This window comes from Pseudopodoces humilis, chromosome 20, assembly GCF_049639895.1.
Source record: "Pseudopodoces humilis isolate 2021_Gansu_Grassland_sample_001 chromosome 20, ASM4963989v1, whole genome shotgun sequence".
In the NCBI taxonomy this organism is placed as follows: Eukaryota; Metazoa; Chordata; class Aves; order Passeriformes; family Paridae; genus Pseudopodoces; species Pseudopodoces humilis.
This window is the reverse complement of record NC_142219.1, coordinates 9,415,250-9,431,546: the sequence shown is the minus strand read 5'-3', so window position 1 is coordinate 9,431,546 and position 16,297 is coordinate 9,415,250. Positions and strand designations below refer to the sequence as shown.

At 49.0% G+C, this 16,297-nt stretch overlaps 1 protein-coding gene across 3 annotated transcripts in view; it reads right to left on the bottom strand.

The window, feature by feature from the left end:
* Positions 1 to 4,025: 4,025 nt before the first annotated feature.
* The window catches only part of TBX5 (T-box transcription factor 5), a 38,454-nt gene continuing 26,182 nt past the window's right edge, over positions 4,026 to 16,297 (bottom strand). For all 3 annotated transcript variants that reach the window (XM_005524405.3, XM_088064966.1, XM_088064967.1), the window contains 2 exons: positions 13,480 to 13,706; positions 4,026 to 4,979 (listed from right to left, as the gene is read on the bottom strand). In XM_005524405.3, coding sequence (XP_005524462.2) covers positions 4,402 to 4,979; positions 13,480 to 13,706 — 805 coding nt within the window. In that variant the 3' untranslated portion in view covers positions 4,026 to 4,401. The remainder of the gene's footprint in view (positions 4,980 to 13,479; positions 13,707 to 16,297) is intronic.

Genomic DNA, 16,297 nt, shown 5'->3' with positions numbered 1-16,297 from the left:
CAGCCAGAACCAGGCACTGAGTCTGAAGGACTTTCTTCAACCAAAAAAAGGAGGTAGGAGATATTGGAGCCCCTGGGTGTGATGGATTTAAGTGAAACACGCCCCTCTGAAATGACCTCAGGCCAAAAAATTTCCTTGGAAATTTTGAAGGCGTAAAATCGACATGTGAATGAAGTATCACTCCTCTTTGGGGGTGGGAATTTATTCAAACCACTTTCTGAACATTTGCCATTCACTTCAAACTTTGTCATTTTTATTACCCAAAAATTATGCAGCAAAGGCATTGACTTTAATGGGGAAAAATAATTTTAAAAAGAAAACAAACAAATTTTTAAAAAACCCAAAACTACATATTTTTTGACCCATGATGAGTTCTAGCCCCACCTCCCCAAGTCATGTTTTCTTTGCCTCACTTTTCTTTCCAGTAGAATTTCCAACTTTACAGTATGTTCTAAAATCAAACAAAAAAAATCAAAAACAGGGCAGTGGGGGAAAGGCTCAGAATCCTTTGAGAGCCTCATATATTCACTGGTCTCCAGGAGCTGGAAATTTTAAGAGAAAAAACTAAACCACACTTTTGCAAATCACATGAGACCCATCATAAAATTGTCAGAGTTGGCAGCACTGTGAAATCTATGATATTGTGGGCTGGATTTATGGGCAAGAATCCTGAGGCTTTGGGATATTTTTTCCCCTCAGCCCTTGAGTGCAGTTTTTGGGAGGTTGGCTCTGCCGTGGGAGCAGCCTGAGCAGCAGAGGGGGTGACTTTGCCCCTTCCAACCATCCCTGCCTGTAGGAAAAGCTTCACCAGAGCAGGTTTGGGGGCTGCTGGAGGGGAAAAGTAATCCCCCAAACCCACCCAGCATCGTGGCTGGTGAAACTTGAAATGTGGAGCGATTGATAGGGGCAGACAAAGAGCTCTCTGTGCCTCTCAGGGCATCAAAACCCTCCCCAGGTAGCAGGCACGGAGTGCAGGGAGTGTTTCAGCCCAGGGAGGCAGCTGGAAAAACAGCATTGTGACCACAGCCTGGGAACTGCTGCTCGCTCTTTCAAAGGTGTTCTCAGCACAGGTTGGGTTTCCTTGGGCTCTGAGGAATTGCTCAGCCTGCTCTTGTTTATTCTGCTTCATCCCTAAAGGCCTGTTTGCCTCCTGCCTGGTGATGTTCTGTGGCTCCTTTCCTCACCAGATTCCCTGTTTGTGGGGAGGATGGGCCTCCACTGCCTTCTCTGGACTCTCCTGGACTCTCGTTCCACCAGTGCTGTCCCCAGGCCTGGGGCAGGAGCAGCCCAGGTCCAGCCCACCCCCAACACCCCCAGTGGGGTTTATGGAACAGCACCAGAGGATGTTTTGGAATGGACTTCCTCAGGTTTCAAGGCTTCTTATTAAAGAATCATGGAATGGTTTGGACTGGAAGGGAACTTCAAGATCATGTTTTTCCAGCCCCTGCCATGGCCAGGGACACTTTCCACCATCCCAGGCTGCTCCAAGCCCCATCCAACCTTGGACACTTCCAGGGATCCAGGGACAGCTGCAGCTTCTCTGGGCACCCTGTTCCAGCCCCTCACCACCCTCACAGGGAACAGTTGCCAGTTTAGCTGTGAATTAGGTGAATTTTGCACCTCTTTTGTCCAATTCCTCCACTGACAAATGTAATTTTTCCCCTAATTTTGCTGTTTGTTGTTATTGTCAGCATTATTATTCTTGGCTAAGAAATAAATTCATAAGAAAAGAAATCAAAGAAATCACATCAGGCTCTTTGAAACATAAAATCACAATCAGAGGGAGAGGATGGCTTCTTCTTGACAGCTCCTGGTGTTGTTTTGGACCACTTAGGGAAAAGTAGAAGCTCAGAACAGGCACACCCACATCCAGGCTGGGATCACCTTTTCCTTTCACATCCTGATTCCTCCCAGTCCTACCCATGGAAATGGAATTGCCATATGGAAATGCCACATTGACAAGCTCCTTCAAAAGAGGAGGAAAAGGCTGGATTGGATCCTCCCACCACCTTTTCTTTGCATCATCCCAGATTTTACTGCTGTGGCAAGTGATGATTCTGCCACTGATGGCCTCCCTGCTCCTCATACCAGTGTGGCTCCACAAGGCTGTGTCCTCAGGGATCTGCTGGCTTTTCCAGCCCCAAAACCCATCACAGAATCTCAGCATAACCCCAAAGAGCCGAAAACCAAACCTGAGGAGCTCTGAGGAAATGAGGGGAGTTGGAAGCTTGAGGCTTTCCTCCCAGCGCTTAAGAAGTAATTTTCCATGGGATTTAGTTTTCCTTAATCCTCTTTGAGATGCCTGGCAGGCATTTCTGGGGAGACCTCTTTACTTACAGGGTAACCACTGCCCATCTAATGACATGGGAATCACCCCATGGGGATTAGATGATTACGTGGTCAGCAGTGGGATAACGAAGCTGGGAAAGCACAGTGTAGATGACAGCTAAATACAGCGTAATTGTTGTGTTCCTTAACTCAAAATGTGATTTACCCAGCAGTCCTGGAGCACTGCATGTTCTGTGTGATTTAATGCAACGTTTGGGTGATTCCCTGGGGGTGGCTCCATGCAGACAAAAGGCTTTGCAAGAACTGAGGTCCCAGCCGTGCCCCACATGTGCTGCCCACGTCTCCTTCTGCCCCAAATGTTGTTGATACCCAGAGTGTGCTCCAGCATCACACTTTGGCTGTGTCTAAGCCAACAATCATGAAAGGTTTTGAAGCAAAAAAATCAAGTAAAACCAGCCCAGTCCCAAAAATACATTAAAAATAGGTGGGCACTCCCTTGCCATGGAGAGTGTGTGGTATTTATTAGCCAAAAATTGGCACACAAAAATGGGAGATCAGAGCTGGGTAGGGCTTGTTTTTTCTCCTTTGCTCCATGGCTTTGGATACTTGTTTATATTCCCTCCCACATCAGAATTCCCACACATTCCCACCCACCTTCCCAATGGCTGACACGCAGGTATACCTCATTAGTTAATTAGAATTACTTTTAATTAAAAATATATGTAAATTATATAGAGTGTGCACAGCTTGGAGAGGGGAAAAAAAAAAAAAGAAGAAAAGAAAGCAAACTTCCATTTCAATAAAAATTTTAACCTCTTGGAATCAGCTGCTTTTGTGACATCCTTGAAGTTACTGGAACTCCCACGTATAAATAAATAGGACCAGGAAATTTTACACCTGAAATATTCTGCAATAGACATTTTTCCTTGCACATATTTGCTTTTCCTTCTCTTTTTGACTCCACCACTCCCAGCTTCTCATGATCACTTTCTGCCCCTTTTAAACACATTTATTTAATATCTCACTTCACACACCCAGACTGATACCCCTTTTTTTTTTTCTTTCTTTTTCTTTCGGAGAGGGAGCAAAGGAACACGAGAGAAAATGAAAGCCTGGGATTGCAAACAAGCGTCATCATCATTTTGGTGAGCAAACTTTTTCCTCTCAGTGTCTGCATCCTCTCCCCCCGTGGCTGCTGGCTCAGAGCCTGGCTTTCCACACACTGCTAAAAATCCAGCAGGACTCAAGCTGGAGATGTTTTCAAGTTTGGAAATAACCCCACGCTTCCGTCAGAGGCGGCTGAAGAACCAGGAAAGACCAAGAGATGGGAAGGGAAGAGGAGTGAGAGAATTACAAGTGCGAAAGGAGAAGAGGGGATGGTTTATGGAATGGTTACTGGAGAGAATTTTTGGGTATTTGTAAGGAAACATAGCTCCCTGTGGGAGTAATTTTACTCTTGGTACAATGCCTAGGTGAGGAAGGTACTGGATTTATTCATTTGGGGGTTCTCAGTACCTCTTTCTGTTGAAAAGTAAAGATAATGCTAATTTTAAAAAAAAACAAACACCACTCCAAAATCCACCCTTGGTAAAAAGGGCCGGTGTCTTTTTTTTTTTTCTGAGAAAATGGAAAGAAAAAAAATATATATTATTATTTATTATATAACATTGTCAACATCAACACCACAAAAAAAAAAAAAAAAAGTAACATCCTAATTGTTCTCGTTCAAGCATTCTGACTGTGGTGAGAAAGGCAGCAGGAGTTCGGTGTCCCTTGGAGAACAAAAAGAGCAGAAGGCCGGGGCGGGGGGGATGAGGGTGGTGGCAGCAACACAAACTGGGTGGGACCGTGGAGGGACAGAAGTGTGCTGGGCTGTTGGCTTTTCTTTTGAAACAAAAGAAAACGAAAGGGGGGTCAGGGCAAGTCACACCGAGGCCGATGACTTCCAGCCGTGCTTTCAGTCAGTGTCCGTCCCTCTCGAGTGCTAGCGGTGAACATTCACTTCAAGGAGTCTTGCAAAACGCTTTGTTATCAACAGGGGGATTCTTTTCCTTTTCCTTCTCCCGTTTTCTCGGATTTCCCCGTGGCTCTGGCACTTCCCTGCCCCCCTGGTTAGCTGTTCTCGCTCCACTCTGGCACCATCCCCACGCCGTGCACAGAGTGGTACTGGTGGGGCGACAGGGTTCGAGGCACGCCGTGGGAATACAGGAATTCCGCGGGCTGGAGGCTGCTGGGAGGGGACTGGATGCCCGTTTGAGGTCCACACTGCCTCACGATGGGCTGGTGGGAGCTTTGGTGCTGGAACATGCTGTGGGTGTCTGCGATTTGGGGCGACGTGTGGTTGGCCACGCTGCCCAGGCGAGGCATGAGCGGCCCCGAGGTGAAGTGGGCAGAGAAATGCTGGTAGGGTAACCTGTCCATGGGCTGCATGGCAGACACTGTGCAACTGCTGTACGAGGGCACGCTGGGCCACGTGTTACAGCTGATGTCCTCCAGGCTGGGCACGGGCTCCGTGGGCGGCGCCGAGCTGGCGTACATGCAGGCCTGGCGCTGCGCCGACTCAGTCCTGTACGACGCGTTCAGTCCCTGCTGCTGAGGGTAACTGGACCTGTAGAAAGGGTCCTCGTCTGCTGGAGAGGTTTCCATGTAGGGCTTCTTGTAGGGATGCTCGGTGGTGGAACATTCCTCATCTGTGGGGAGAGAAAAGTGCCGGTAGCCACCAAGGAGAGTGAGGCCGCAGCTGAGCCTCCCTCTCTGCAGCCCTGGTGTTACCGAGGACAATCTGACACTTCCCTGGAAATGATCTCAGTCTATCCCATGGAAACCAAGCCTTGCGCTTGGCCCTCTCTGCTGGAGTGGGGAAGGGATTAGCCAGGAGCTCTGGGAGGAAAATCGAGATGCTGGAGGGATCCTGAGGTTTATCTTGCTTGGTGATCCCCCCTTATGCTCCCCATCTCCTTCCTGCTGCCACTTTTACCTGAGGAATAACATCTACCTGTGACCTCTGCACCTACCAGGGTCCCCATTTCCTCCCAGGAGGCTCAGAGCTGATGCTGTCAACTCAAATCCTTTATTACAAAACATTTCCATGATAAAAAGAGACAAAAAAAGGAGATCACAATAAAAATCCTCCCAAGAGAGCACCAGGGATGGCACGGTTGGGACAATCAGATTTGGAGTTTGACAGCCCCAGCCTTCAGCTGTGCCAAGGCAGCTGAGTACATAAATCCACACAGGGCTGTGGGCACATAAATCCACACAGGGCCGTGTGCTGGAGCCAAGGGGAACAAAGGAGAAAAGTAAATTTCACAGCTAGTAACAACAAGGCACATCTTGCAGAGCCCTTTGTTTCCTGCAGTATCCCAGGCCGGCAGAGGGAAGGAGATAAACAATTTAGGTGAATTCTCCAGGGTGAGGCCAAATGAATAAATGAATGTGCATTTATTTATTCATTCACAGGGTCATCAAATGAAATCCAGCTCTGCTGGAATGGATGGCAAAATTCCCAGGGATGAGCACTTCACCAAGAGATTTTAAGGACAGCGTGGCAAGGGAAGGGGAGCTGCTCTGACATGGATTAACTTCACTGCTGCCTCAAAAACAAGATTTCTGGTGCAGGCAGGAAAACATCCCACTTGGTTAGAACTCTCCTGGCTGCACCCTTTGAACAGGGGTCAGATTTGAAAGAAATTTGGAACAAGTTGCCCTTTACTATTTTTCTCAACCAGCATGTTTTGAGTCCCCAAAATACAGTGGGGAAACAAACCCCAAAGAGTTGCACAGAAAGGAGGAGTATCAGAGTATCTGCCCCACAAGAGGCACAGAGGTGTTGCTGCCAGGCTGCTCTGAGGGGAATGCCCATGTCACACCTTCAGGAGGGACAGGTGGGCAGTGCAGGCATCTTTTGTTTCTTCTAAACACACACATGCACAGAACTCTTATTGCTGTAAACAGCCATGAGGGCACTCCAGGAAGCTGCACCCTCTCTCTGCATGTAAAATAACCTGTTATTCCCACCCAGGGGACTTCCAAGTCCAGCTGGAACAACTGCTGCTGTGCATCCTGGTCCAACAATCCCACAAAGAGCAGGTACTGAGGGTACTGAATGTGGGGACACTCCCCACAGTGGCCTTTGGCTCTGTAATAGCATAAATTCAGCTGCAAAGCCACAGGCCCATTTCTTTCTTCCTGACAACATCAAAGCCTGGCTCCTTCACCTCAGCAATGCAGAGCCCTGATAACCAAGTTTCTCCTCTGCCTTCCCTGTAAATTGGGGTGGGAAGCAGGATGAGATAAATGAGCAATTCCATCCCATTTTTAAAACCAGCTGAAACAATGAGCAGGGAGATGCAGGAATTTTTCACCCTCCATAATCCAGCTCAGGTCCAGTGTACGTAGGAGCAGGGGGAAGGATGAAGTCCCCTGAAAGCCAAAAGCTGTAGGCACAGGTCTAACCTCTCTCCTGATCTCAGCCCCATGACAGGAGGTACATCTGGAAGAACAGCCTGAGCTTTTATGGACAGTGTAAAAAGTTTGGATTCCTGACCCACTGCTGAGTAATAAGAACACTGGGGTGGAAAAACAATGTCTTGTAAAATGCAGCATTGTTCTGCTAATAAAGTTTTCAGCATTAAACCGCATCACTCTGCTGGCACCAGAAATCATTGGCTTGGGGTTTGACTGTTTATTTTATTTTGATTTTTTTAAATATACAACACAAACCAGTCAAACTCTGTTTTTCCGTGGTGTAAAACTGCCTGACTTACAACCTGAGCTTGCTGATTTTTCCATTTAGCTGAGACATTTCACTGCCCTCCACAGCCCAGCTGGGCAGAGCTGCAGTGTCACAGAACCACTTTCAGAATCCATCACAGGTAAAGAGGAAAAAACAAAGTCAACCAGGGTTTCAGTGGAAACCCCAGAAGTGCCCTCTGTCCTTCTGTAAGCTCTCAGGATCACTCTGCTGGTCCCTCTAGAGCCAGGTTCACTGATGTTTTATGTGGAAAGGGATTTTAAGGTGTCTAAGGACCTTCTTTCCATCTCCAAACAGGACCTAGGCACTAACAAAGGATTCCAGCCTGCTCTAACAGCTTCTGCCTGCCCTCCTGCCCCTCTTCCCAGTGGTTGTCCCATCTGTGGAGCCTCAAAGTGCTAGAGAGGGAAGAGAAGGGTCCATGTGCACCCTGAGGTAGGATGGTGCAGACCAGAGAGCCTCAGCTGATGCTGCCTGAGGGATTTACAGTGGTCCAGGCTCTCTGGTCTCATCCCACCACTCCTCCCAGAGGAGATCAGAGCCAGCACAGCTGGAGGGCATCCCCAGGGCGTCTGGAGCAGCTTTAGGGTGGACAGGGGACATCTTCAATGACAAAAGGAGCACAAGACAGAGAGGTCTCTCATGCAAGGCCAAAGGCTGAGGTTTCAATTCATCCTCACGCGCTCTGGAACCTGGACAGTGCAGCTCAGGGCCATAATCCTGTCCCTGAAGGACCTCTTACCTCCTCCTAGCAACGTAAGCAGGACATAGGAGATATGTAACTGCCTGCTCAGGGTTTGATTCCTGATGCTGATTCCCTGATCACAGCTCCTTGTCCTTTTCCAGGTGCCACTGAGCCCTCAGAGGAGTTGTTGGCTATCCTGGGAGATATCCTGACCATCCCCCACTGCTGGTGCTATTCTTGGAGGCCGAGGGTGGTGACCAGCTCTAGGGAGCAGCCCCTCGATGCTGCACAAGCCGCAAAAAGCAGGAGGTGTTGCCAAGCAGGGGGAGCTGCCAGCACCAGGGAGAAGCCGCTCCGACGTGAATCCAAGGAAAACGGAGCCTGAAGAATGGGGTGGAAACTGGCTCCCTCACAAGGAATTTGATGATCTATCTAACGAAGGAGCTTGAGCGAGAGCATGAGCGCTTCCAAGATTTCCGGTATTTACTACTTCCAGCTGGGTTGTAAATACCACGCAAATGACTTTTAAAATGGAATTTTCCCAATTCCAAGATCCAGGCCATGTAGAATGAAATGCAAACATGGAAAGCCTCTGGACTTCAGGGTGCACAGGGCCTCCCTCTCCCCCCTGGTGTAAATCAGGAGAGCTCCTTTCCCACACATGACACTCAGCTCCCCAGGATGGAAGACAATGAAGACTGGGACACAACTTGTTTGGTTTTTAGAGCTCACCCACACTTCCAGGGCATTACAGGAGGTTCAGCCTGACTTTGTGAGGGAGACACAATGGGTGATTATCACTAACTCTGTTGTTTTATCCAGCATGGATTCCAGCATGAATCAGGCACGAGCCTGAAGAGCCACTACCAGGGCGCAAGAGTGACAAAGGTTGTCCAAGAAGAAAAGAACAAGGCAGATTCCATCAAGATGAACATCTCTAAAGGACAAATAAACCCTAAATCCTAGGACATGGAACCTAAGACACACCAGCTATTCCACCTATTGCACTGTTTGTGATATGGCTGTGTTGTATTGAACACGACAGGGCTGTGGGACAGGGACAATCCAAAAAAAATTCCCCAAAAGCTGGAATCTTTTCCACAGGCAGCAAATTGCCTGCACTCCCTGCAGAGGATCAAAAGGCATCTCTGACAGGAGAGGGGGATCAGAGAATGGGTCAGGTCGGAAAGGACCACAGTGGATTATCTCTCCAGCCTCCCTGCTCCAGCAGGGTCAGCCCACAGCACATGGCACAGGACTGTGTCCAGAAAATTCTGGAATATCTTCAGTGAGGAGACTCCACACCCTCCTGGGCAGTCACACTGGTGCTTGGCCACAGGAAAGAAGTCCTTCCTCATGTTCAGGTGGGATTTCCCAGGCATTTCCTGCCTGTTGTCCTGTTGCTGGACACCATGGAGCAGAGCCTGGTCCATCCCCTGGCACCTCCCTGCAGACACTGACAGACACTGATTGGGTCCCTCTTAGCCAAGACTCACCCAGCTCCCTCAGCCTTTCCTCATTAGGGGTATGAAACTACAGTGCCACAAGGGTGTGGCTGCACAGCAAGAGCTCCCTGAACACCTCCTGCCCACACAGGGAGTACCTTCCTCACCCTCAGTGTCCCACAGCCACCCTGCTCTGAGCTCCACTGCGTCTCTCCAGCTGCAGCACAGCCCGAGCCTTGGCCAACTCATCGCATCTCAAACATCAGCAGCATGAGCAGTGTGTCCTCCAGGGAGACATCCCATGCCTGAATTTTGTCCTGCAAATTCTTCAAGTGAAAAAACCAAGCTGGGTGAGATGTGGGAAGAAGTTGGTTCAGTCAATAAAGAGGTCTGCCCAACCTGACAGTGCCTGTTCTTGAGGAGAAGGTGGAAAGGCATTGCTGTGTCAGCACTGACCTCATCAGAGCAGGAAGGAGATGAAAGATAAATCCTTCCCCAGGATTATGTCCAAGTTAGGGGGCTGAAGGACACAGTCCTCGCTGGTTGGAGCCAGTGGATTCTGCCACATCCCTCTTCTCCCTCAGAGTGCCAACTTGACAACTTTTATAATCTCCCCAGGGAGAGGCTGTTCCAGTTGCCTCCTGTTCAGGATCACAAGCATCCCAGAAATCTGCCAAGTGGTTGGGATTGTGTAAGGCTGGGAGGGAGCAGAGGTTTAGAGGGATGACTATTTAGTCCACAGGATATCTGAGAGAGAAGATAATACAAGGGAAAACAAGGCCCAGTATCCTAACTGGGATGTGGGACTAAATGAAAGACACAAGGCAAGCTGCCTGCTGGTGAGGCCTTTTGGGCTTCTCCAAGCACAGCAATGGGAGAGGGAGAAGTGGAGAGCAACCAGAAGAATGACAAAACTCCAACTGCTCTTTGTGTCAGCCTAAAAATCCACATCAAGAGCTGAGACCACTCCTTGATGAGATCCAGGGTTAGAGGTAGTCCATCCTCTCAAGACCAGTGACTGTCACATGCCATCAGCAATCCCAGTGTGGAGCTTGCATACAAGGCAGGATGATCCTTGCCATTCCCCATTCCTGGAAGAGTGACCCCGTTGCAGCACACCGGGGTCATTCCCAATGCTGTGACCCTGCCCTCCCACCTGCACACCAGGAATTACCAGATTAGGAGCTCTGGGATGTGTCCGTCCTTCCTCAGCCAGGAGAACATCACCTCCCTGAAGCAGGGGAGCCTTCAGAGATAACATCCCCTGGCAGCCCTGCTGCTCTCCCCTAATGCAATTCCATATCAGATCTCCACAGTGAATCCATCTTGGCTTGACAGCTAAGAACAACACTGCCAGCCTCAGAGAATAATCCTTGTTTTAGGTCACCAGGAAAGCAGAAGTTGAACAAGGTTCCTTTGAGCTGAGTGACCACAGACCTGTCTCTAATTCAGCCTAACCCAGGGCTTGGCTCTGACTGAAAAGGATGCAGAGAAACATCAGGAGATGTAAATGCTAGAAGGAGACTGGCTTGGAAAACAGTGGTGGGATTCACACAGAAGATGCAGACAGCAGCTGGTCTCAAACCCAGCTGAACTGCCCTCTGCCCCCAAGAGCACTTATCCATAACCACAGCCTTGGGAAAGGAAATAATCTGCTTGAGATAAAGCCTAAACTGCCTGAGGAGGAGTCAATGCTTGGGGAGTGGATAATCCAATGCAATCAATAAGATTTCCAGTCCACAAAATGGACAGAGGGACAGTAGAAACAAACAAACTCTTGCTTTTGAGTTTTCTGAGGTGGTGAGGCTTGATAACTGTAAAGCAGAAATGTAAGAAAGCAGGAGAACTATGAGGGAAAACTCAGAAATGAGAGGCTGGAGCAGAAAAAAAAAAAAAAAAAAAAAAGAGGAATATCATACATAGGATTATTTTCCCATGTCCAACAAAGATCGTTGCTGGTGCCGGAAGGAAGTTCCGTGCTCAGTGACATGAAACCTTGGATCACACTCTGATTTATCTGACCCGAATTGCTCATCTCTAGTGAATTTTTTTTTTTTTTTTTAATTTTAATTAATTTCACTTTGCAAAGAGCTGCTTGGCAGCTCAGGCTGGCTCTCTGGTTCCCATTAACTTTGTGTTTCTTTCCTCTAAGCCCTGGTGGCTGTTTTCGATTTACCAAAAGCACGGGGAGGGGAGAGAAAAAGGCGCAGGGAGGAAGGCAGAGGCTCGGGCTCCCGGGACAGCCAGCCCCGCGGAAGAAGCCGCTGGTATCGGGCAGGACACTGCTCCTCTTTGATTAAAGCGTTTGGCGGCTTTGATAAAAGGCCCTTAACTGCTTGTGCCACTCAGGCCGTGGCAGAGATAAGGAGAGGCCATCGGGCCTGCAGACAAGGCCGCCCTGGGCCTGTCCCTGCGCTGTGGCGAGGGCCACGCAGGCCGAGAGGGGCCGGGGAGCTTTATTCCAGGGCAGATAGCCGTGTCTTTCGTGACAATAAGAGGAAGTGAGATAATTGGGGGATTGAGGGAAACCACCCATGGAGACACCACTTAGCGGGAATCCCAAAACTGGAAGGAAACCTCTGTTGATTCCTTATCACGTTACAATGCGGAGGCGAATGATGAATTGCCCCGCGGGGCTGGGACGCGCAGCAGTCAGGGATTGTCCCGAGGGCCGGCTGCCATTTGGGCCAGCTTGTTTTGGTTAGTTTTGGAAAAAGGGGAAAGAGGAGAGGTGAGAGCTCAGCTCCCAGGACAGAGGAGCTGTGAAAGGACTCGCAGGAGCTGTAGCTCCCAGTGCTGAGGAGGCAGCACAGGCTGGGACCCTCTGTCACCAGCGGCGGGATTTTGCTGCAGCCCAGCGCCTCACACCCACGGCAGCGCAGGGTAAAACACGCCACACACCTCTGAGCTGGGGACACTTCGGGCACACGCTGCACCTCCTCATTCCCTGCCTCACAGCCAGCTCAAGGCCAGCATCCACTTCCAATCCCTGCTCTGACACGTTCTGTGTGAGCACAGTCACCTGCTCAGCTGCAGGGGACAGAAAATGCCACCTGTTTCTCCTTGTTTGCCTCAATCTCGGGAAAATATTAGGATTTCTCAGTTTTTGTTTTACTTTGCATGCCTGTACACAGCCCACGTGCTCCTACAATATCCTAGGGATTCACCAAGGATGTGGAAGAGATTTCCACTGCTGCCCTGCCTCCTCTGCCAGCACTTCCCAACCTTAGACTGTGTGTCTGCACATCCCAATGCTCCAGGGGTTATGTTGCTAAAAATAATGACATGTGTCTGACTGATAGGGCCGTGCAGGGAAGCGGGAAGGGATCTGCTGAGGGGAGAAATTCCTGGTGCCCTCAATGCCATGGTGCTTGATGCCTTCTGGTAGCTTTCCCATGGAGTAAATCCTAAGAAAGGCAACGGGATTGGCAGAGACCAGCTCTTGCCCACCAGTTTGTGTATCCAGCCCTGGAAGTCCCCTATTCTTTTTCCAAGTAAAACCGACCTAAAGCTTTTGCTATCTCAGTCCTACAAGTGGTGCTGAATTGAAGCATTCCCTTTGTTTTGGGAGAGTAGGACAGATACCACAAACCCCTTGCTCCTGCCCAGAACAATTATCCCATTGCTATCAGGGGGCTCTTCACACCGGGATGAGCCAAGCAGTCAGTGGAAAGCCCTCAATTTGATCCCTAAAGCTGTGTCAAAGCAGGTCAGTGGCAGCAGAAGGGAAGGAACATGGATATCATGGGCTTCAATCCCAGGCACCCTTCATTAGCCCGAGCATTTCTGCAGACAGAAAACTGTCTCCCAGCTGTGAGACAGCCCCGAGCTGAAAACTGGGCAAAATGCAAACTGTCAAGGTATCTCCACTTGGAGATTAGCCCTGTCTGAGGGGCTGCAGATAAGTCATCTTTATCTTCAGCACCAGCTATCTTTCCAAATGTGGATTCACAGTGTGTGAAAGGCACTGCCAGCCCCCCAAACAGCTCATTCCCAACCCAGCAGAAATGAGATTTTAGAGTTTCCCAGCCCAACCTGGGGGAGCTGCCCACAATCATCATGCCCCGTTCATCCTCCAGTATCACTTATTGTGTTCTATTTTTGCCAAAAAATCAACTATTGGAGGAGGGAGAAAATGAAAGTATTTTCTCACTGAATATCTAAAACATTTTCTTTCACTTTAATGTTTTTTCTGTCCACAAAGGTCGTTATCCTTGGAGCTGTCCAAGGGGGAAACATCAGGAAACAATGCTGACAGTCATGTTAGGAGGGGGAAAACACAAAGCAGGGAGCAGCCAAGCTCTGACCTTTTCTCTTGGTGCAGTGGTAGATCTGGCTGTGCTCCTGGGAGATGGGGTAGGGGTTGGCAGGAGGCAGCAGGTCCTGGGAGGTGCTGGACACCCCGTTCTCACACTGGTACTGGGAGCCCAGGTTGGAGGAGGCTGAAAGGACCCTGGTCTCGCCGCTGAAGGGGCTGTGGTTGGAGGACACTTTTTGTCTCACTGTGCTCCTGGGAACAACTGGGTACTCTTTACTACAAGTGAAGAAATAAAAGAGAGACAAGTCAGCAAAGCAATCAATTAATAAATAGATCAGAGGATTAATAAATGAAGGCAGCACATTAGTGTCGTGGAGTTTGTTTAGGCTTTCAGGGAAATGGAGATATCCATCCCAGGAGGCTGCAGCCCTGTCACACTTTATCCATTATTCCCTTTCCTTTTAGTCCCCTTAAACTCATGCCTTTTCCACCACCACTATTTTATACCCACACATAAAACAGATAAATGCAGTTTTAGCAAAATAAACAAGATTTCTATTTACATATTGTAGCATTTATAAGCTGTATACTGTTTGTGATGTATTTGTAATATGCACATGCATGTAAATAAAAACGTAATTTCTGCCAAGTTGACTTGGAAATTAATTAAATATTTAGGTCTACTTTTTTCCACCCTTATAGTAGTTGTCCCCATTCCTTTTGTCTGGAGTCTGTCAGCATGATTGTCCTGGATGGGGGATCCCTGCACCACAGACCAAGCTCAAAAAAGAGAAATAAATCACTGAGATTTGATGCGCACCAGAGCCTCAGCAGAGCCAGAATGGGAGGGAAGCCTGGATTGTTCCCTTGTCCCCAGATCTGGTTTGAAGTCGGGATGCTTTGCTAACAAGGCTGGAAATCCCCTCTCCTCAAAGACCCTGTGGTGTTTATTGGAGATGTTTCTCCAAACACATTGGCAGTGTGGCAACCCCAAAGGTGATTCCTGATCTGCACGGAGAGCTGAAGCTGAATAGGGGGTCTCAGACAGTTCAGGTTGGGTAAAAGTCTTCTCCTGAACCCAAACACTTGCTAAAATGTGTAAAGATCAGGTAGTACAGCACCCCAAAGTGTCACCAAGCTCAGAGCAGCCACAAAGTGCTGATTCCAACACAGGTTTTCCCCTCTGAGTCTGTAACAATTGGATCAAGCTGGCTTTGATGAACCCCCCCTCACGTGTCCGAAATCATCATGCTGGAGCAAGGACAGCTCCTTAAACACCATCCACAGGCTCACCTGGCCACTTCCATGCAGGAGAGGAGCCCTGAACCTCCAGTGACACCCCTCAGGGAGGACCTATCACTGTGGAACTCAAAACTTATTTACAAAATTTAACAATAGCAATCATATAAACCTACCCCAGCAGGGAGCTTTCATCCAAACCACTGCTGTGGTGGCTGCCAGAAACATCAGCAACCGAGCTGGAACAGAAGGGAAATTCATCCAGGAGCTCAAACCCAAAAAATGTGGCTCTGGTTGGGTCACAAAAGCTTTCCCAACCCCGGGAATTGGGGGCTTGCCAAGGAAAGCCTATTCCAAAGGTGGGGTTTCATCCCCTGGAAGCAGCATTTGCTCAGAACTAAAATCCAGGCTGTGCATGAGGAACAACAGAGATATGGACCAGGAGGAAGCAGAGATTTATCCCTCAGATATTCAGGGCAGCACTGGGTGCCAGGACATGTGGTGGGATTCAGAGGACCTGCCTGTGGACACCCAGCGCTTAATTCCACCAGGAAATTTAGCTGAAGGGCAATTTTGGTGGCTTCTGGAGAAGGTCAGACCTCAGGAATCCCTCAAATCTTCTGTGTTCTAAGGGATCTCCCAGCCCTCCCAGGTCATAACTTTGAGCTGCCTGTTCCACCTTCACTGTGATCCACAATGCAAATGGTACCAACACGACAGCCCTAAGCTGCATCCCCACCTTGTTTCCCTTCCAAGGAGATCATCTGCGAGGAGGTGACTCCTGGATGTGTCCTTAGCTCTCCTTCCTGAGGAGAGGCTGCATGGACTGGCTGGGTTCATCTCTCTTAGCCCCACACAACCAACATCCAATTCCCAAAAAATGTCAGAGCCTTGTTTTGTTTCCCAGTGGAAGCTTTGGCGGAGGAGAAAGAAGGACACCTCCAGGCACGATGCCAGGCCATGTGGCACGTCTTTTCCTGGTAGATTTGGCCATGGTGGGTAAATCTTGGATGAAATCCTAGAGGTGTTTTCCAACCTCACTGATTCTATGACCCTTTTAAAAGGATGAATCTTTGGAACGTGATCTCTGTGGGGGTTTCTTACCATAAATTCTCAGTGGGACCCCATAAAGGTCACAGCCTCGCTGTGCCAAGCCCCACACAAACACTGAGGAGCCATCCCCACCCCAGATACTCCTCACCCAAACCAACACTTTTCTCTCCTTCAACGGAGAGCTGAGAGCAGGGAAATATTACTAACCTGATTAGGGATTTTATTTCTTGATGAAAAACCATTTCCCTAGAATCATGAAGATCAGAGGAGACCTCCAAGGTCAAGTCCAACCTTTGATCAACACACTGTCAACTAAACCAGAGCACCGAGTGCCACGTCCAGCCATTCCTTGGACACCTCCAGGGATGGAGACATCACCACCTCTGTGGGCAGCCCATCCCAATGCCTGACCACCCTTCCAGAGAAGGAATTCCTCTTGATGGCCAAAGTGAAGCTCAGCTCCTTTCTTGCCAAGAAGGAGCTGTTTGTCTGCAAGGGCAAGATTTTTACCCCAAGCGCCAGAGCACAGGGGTGTTGGATTCCAAATTCCTTCCAGACTGCATTTCCCAGGGAAC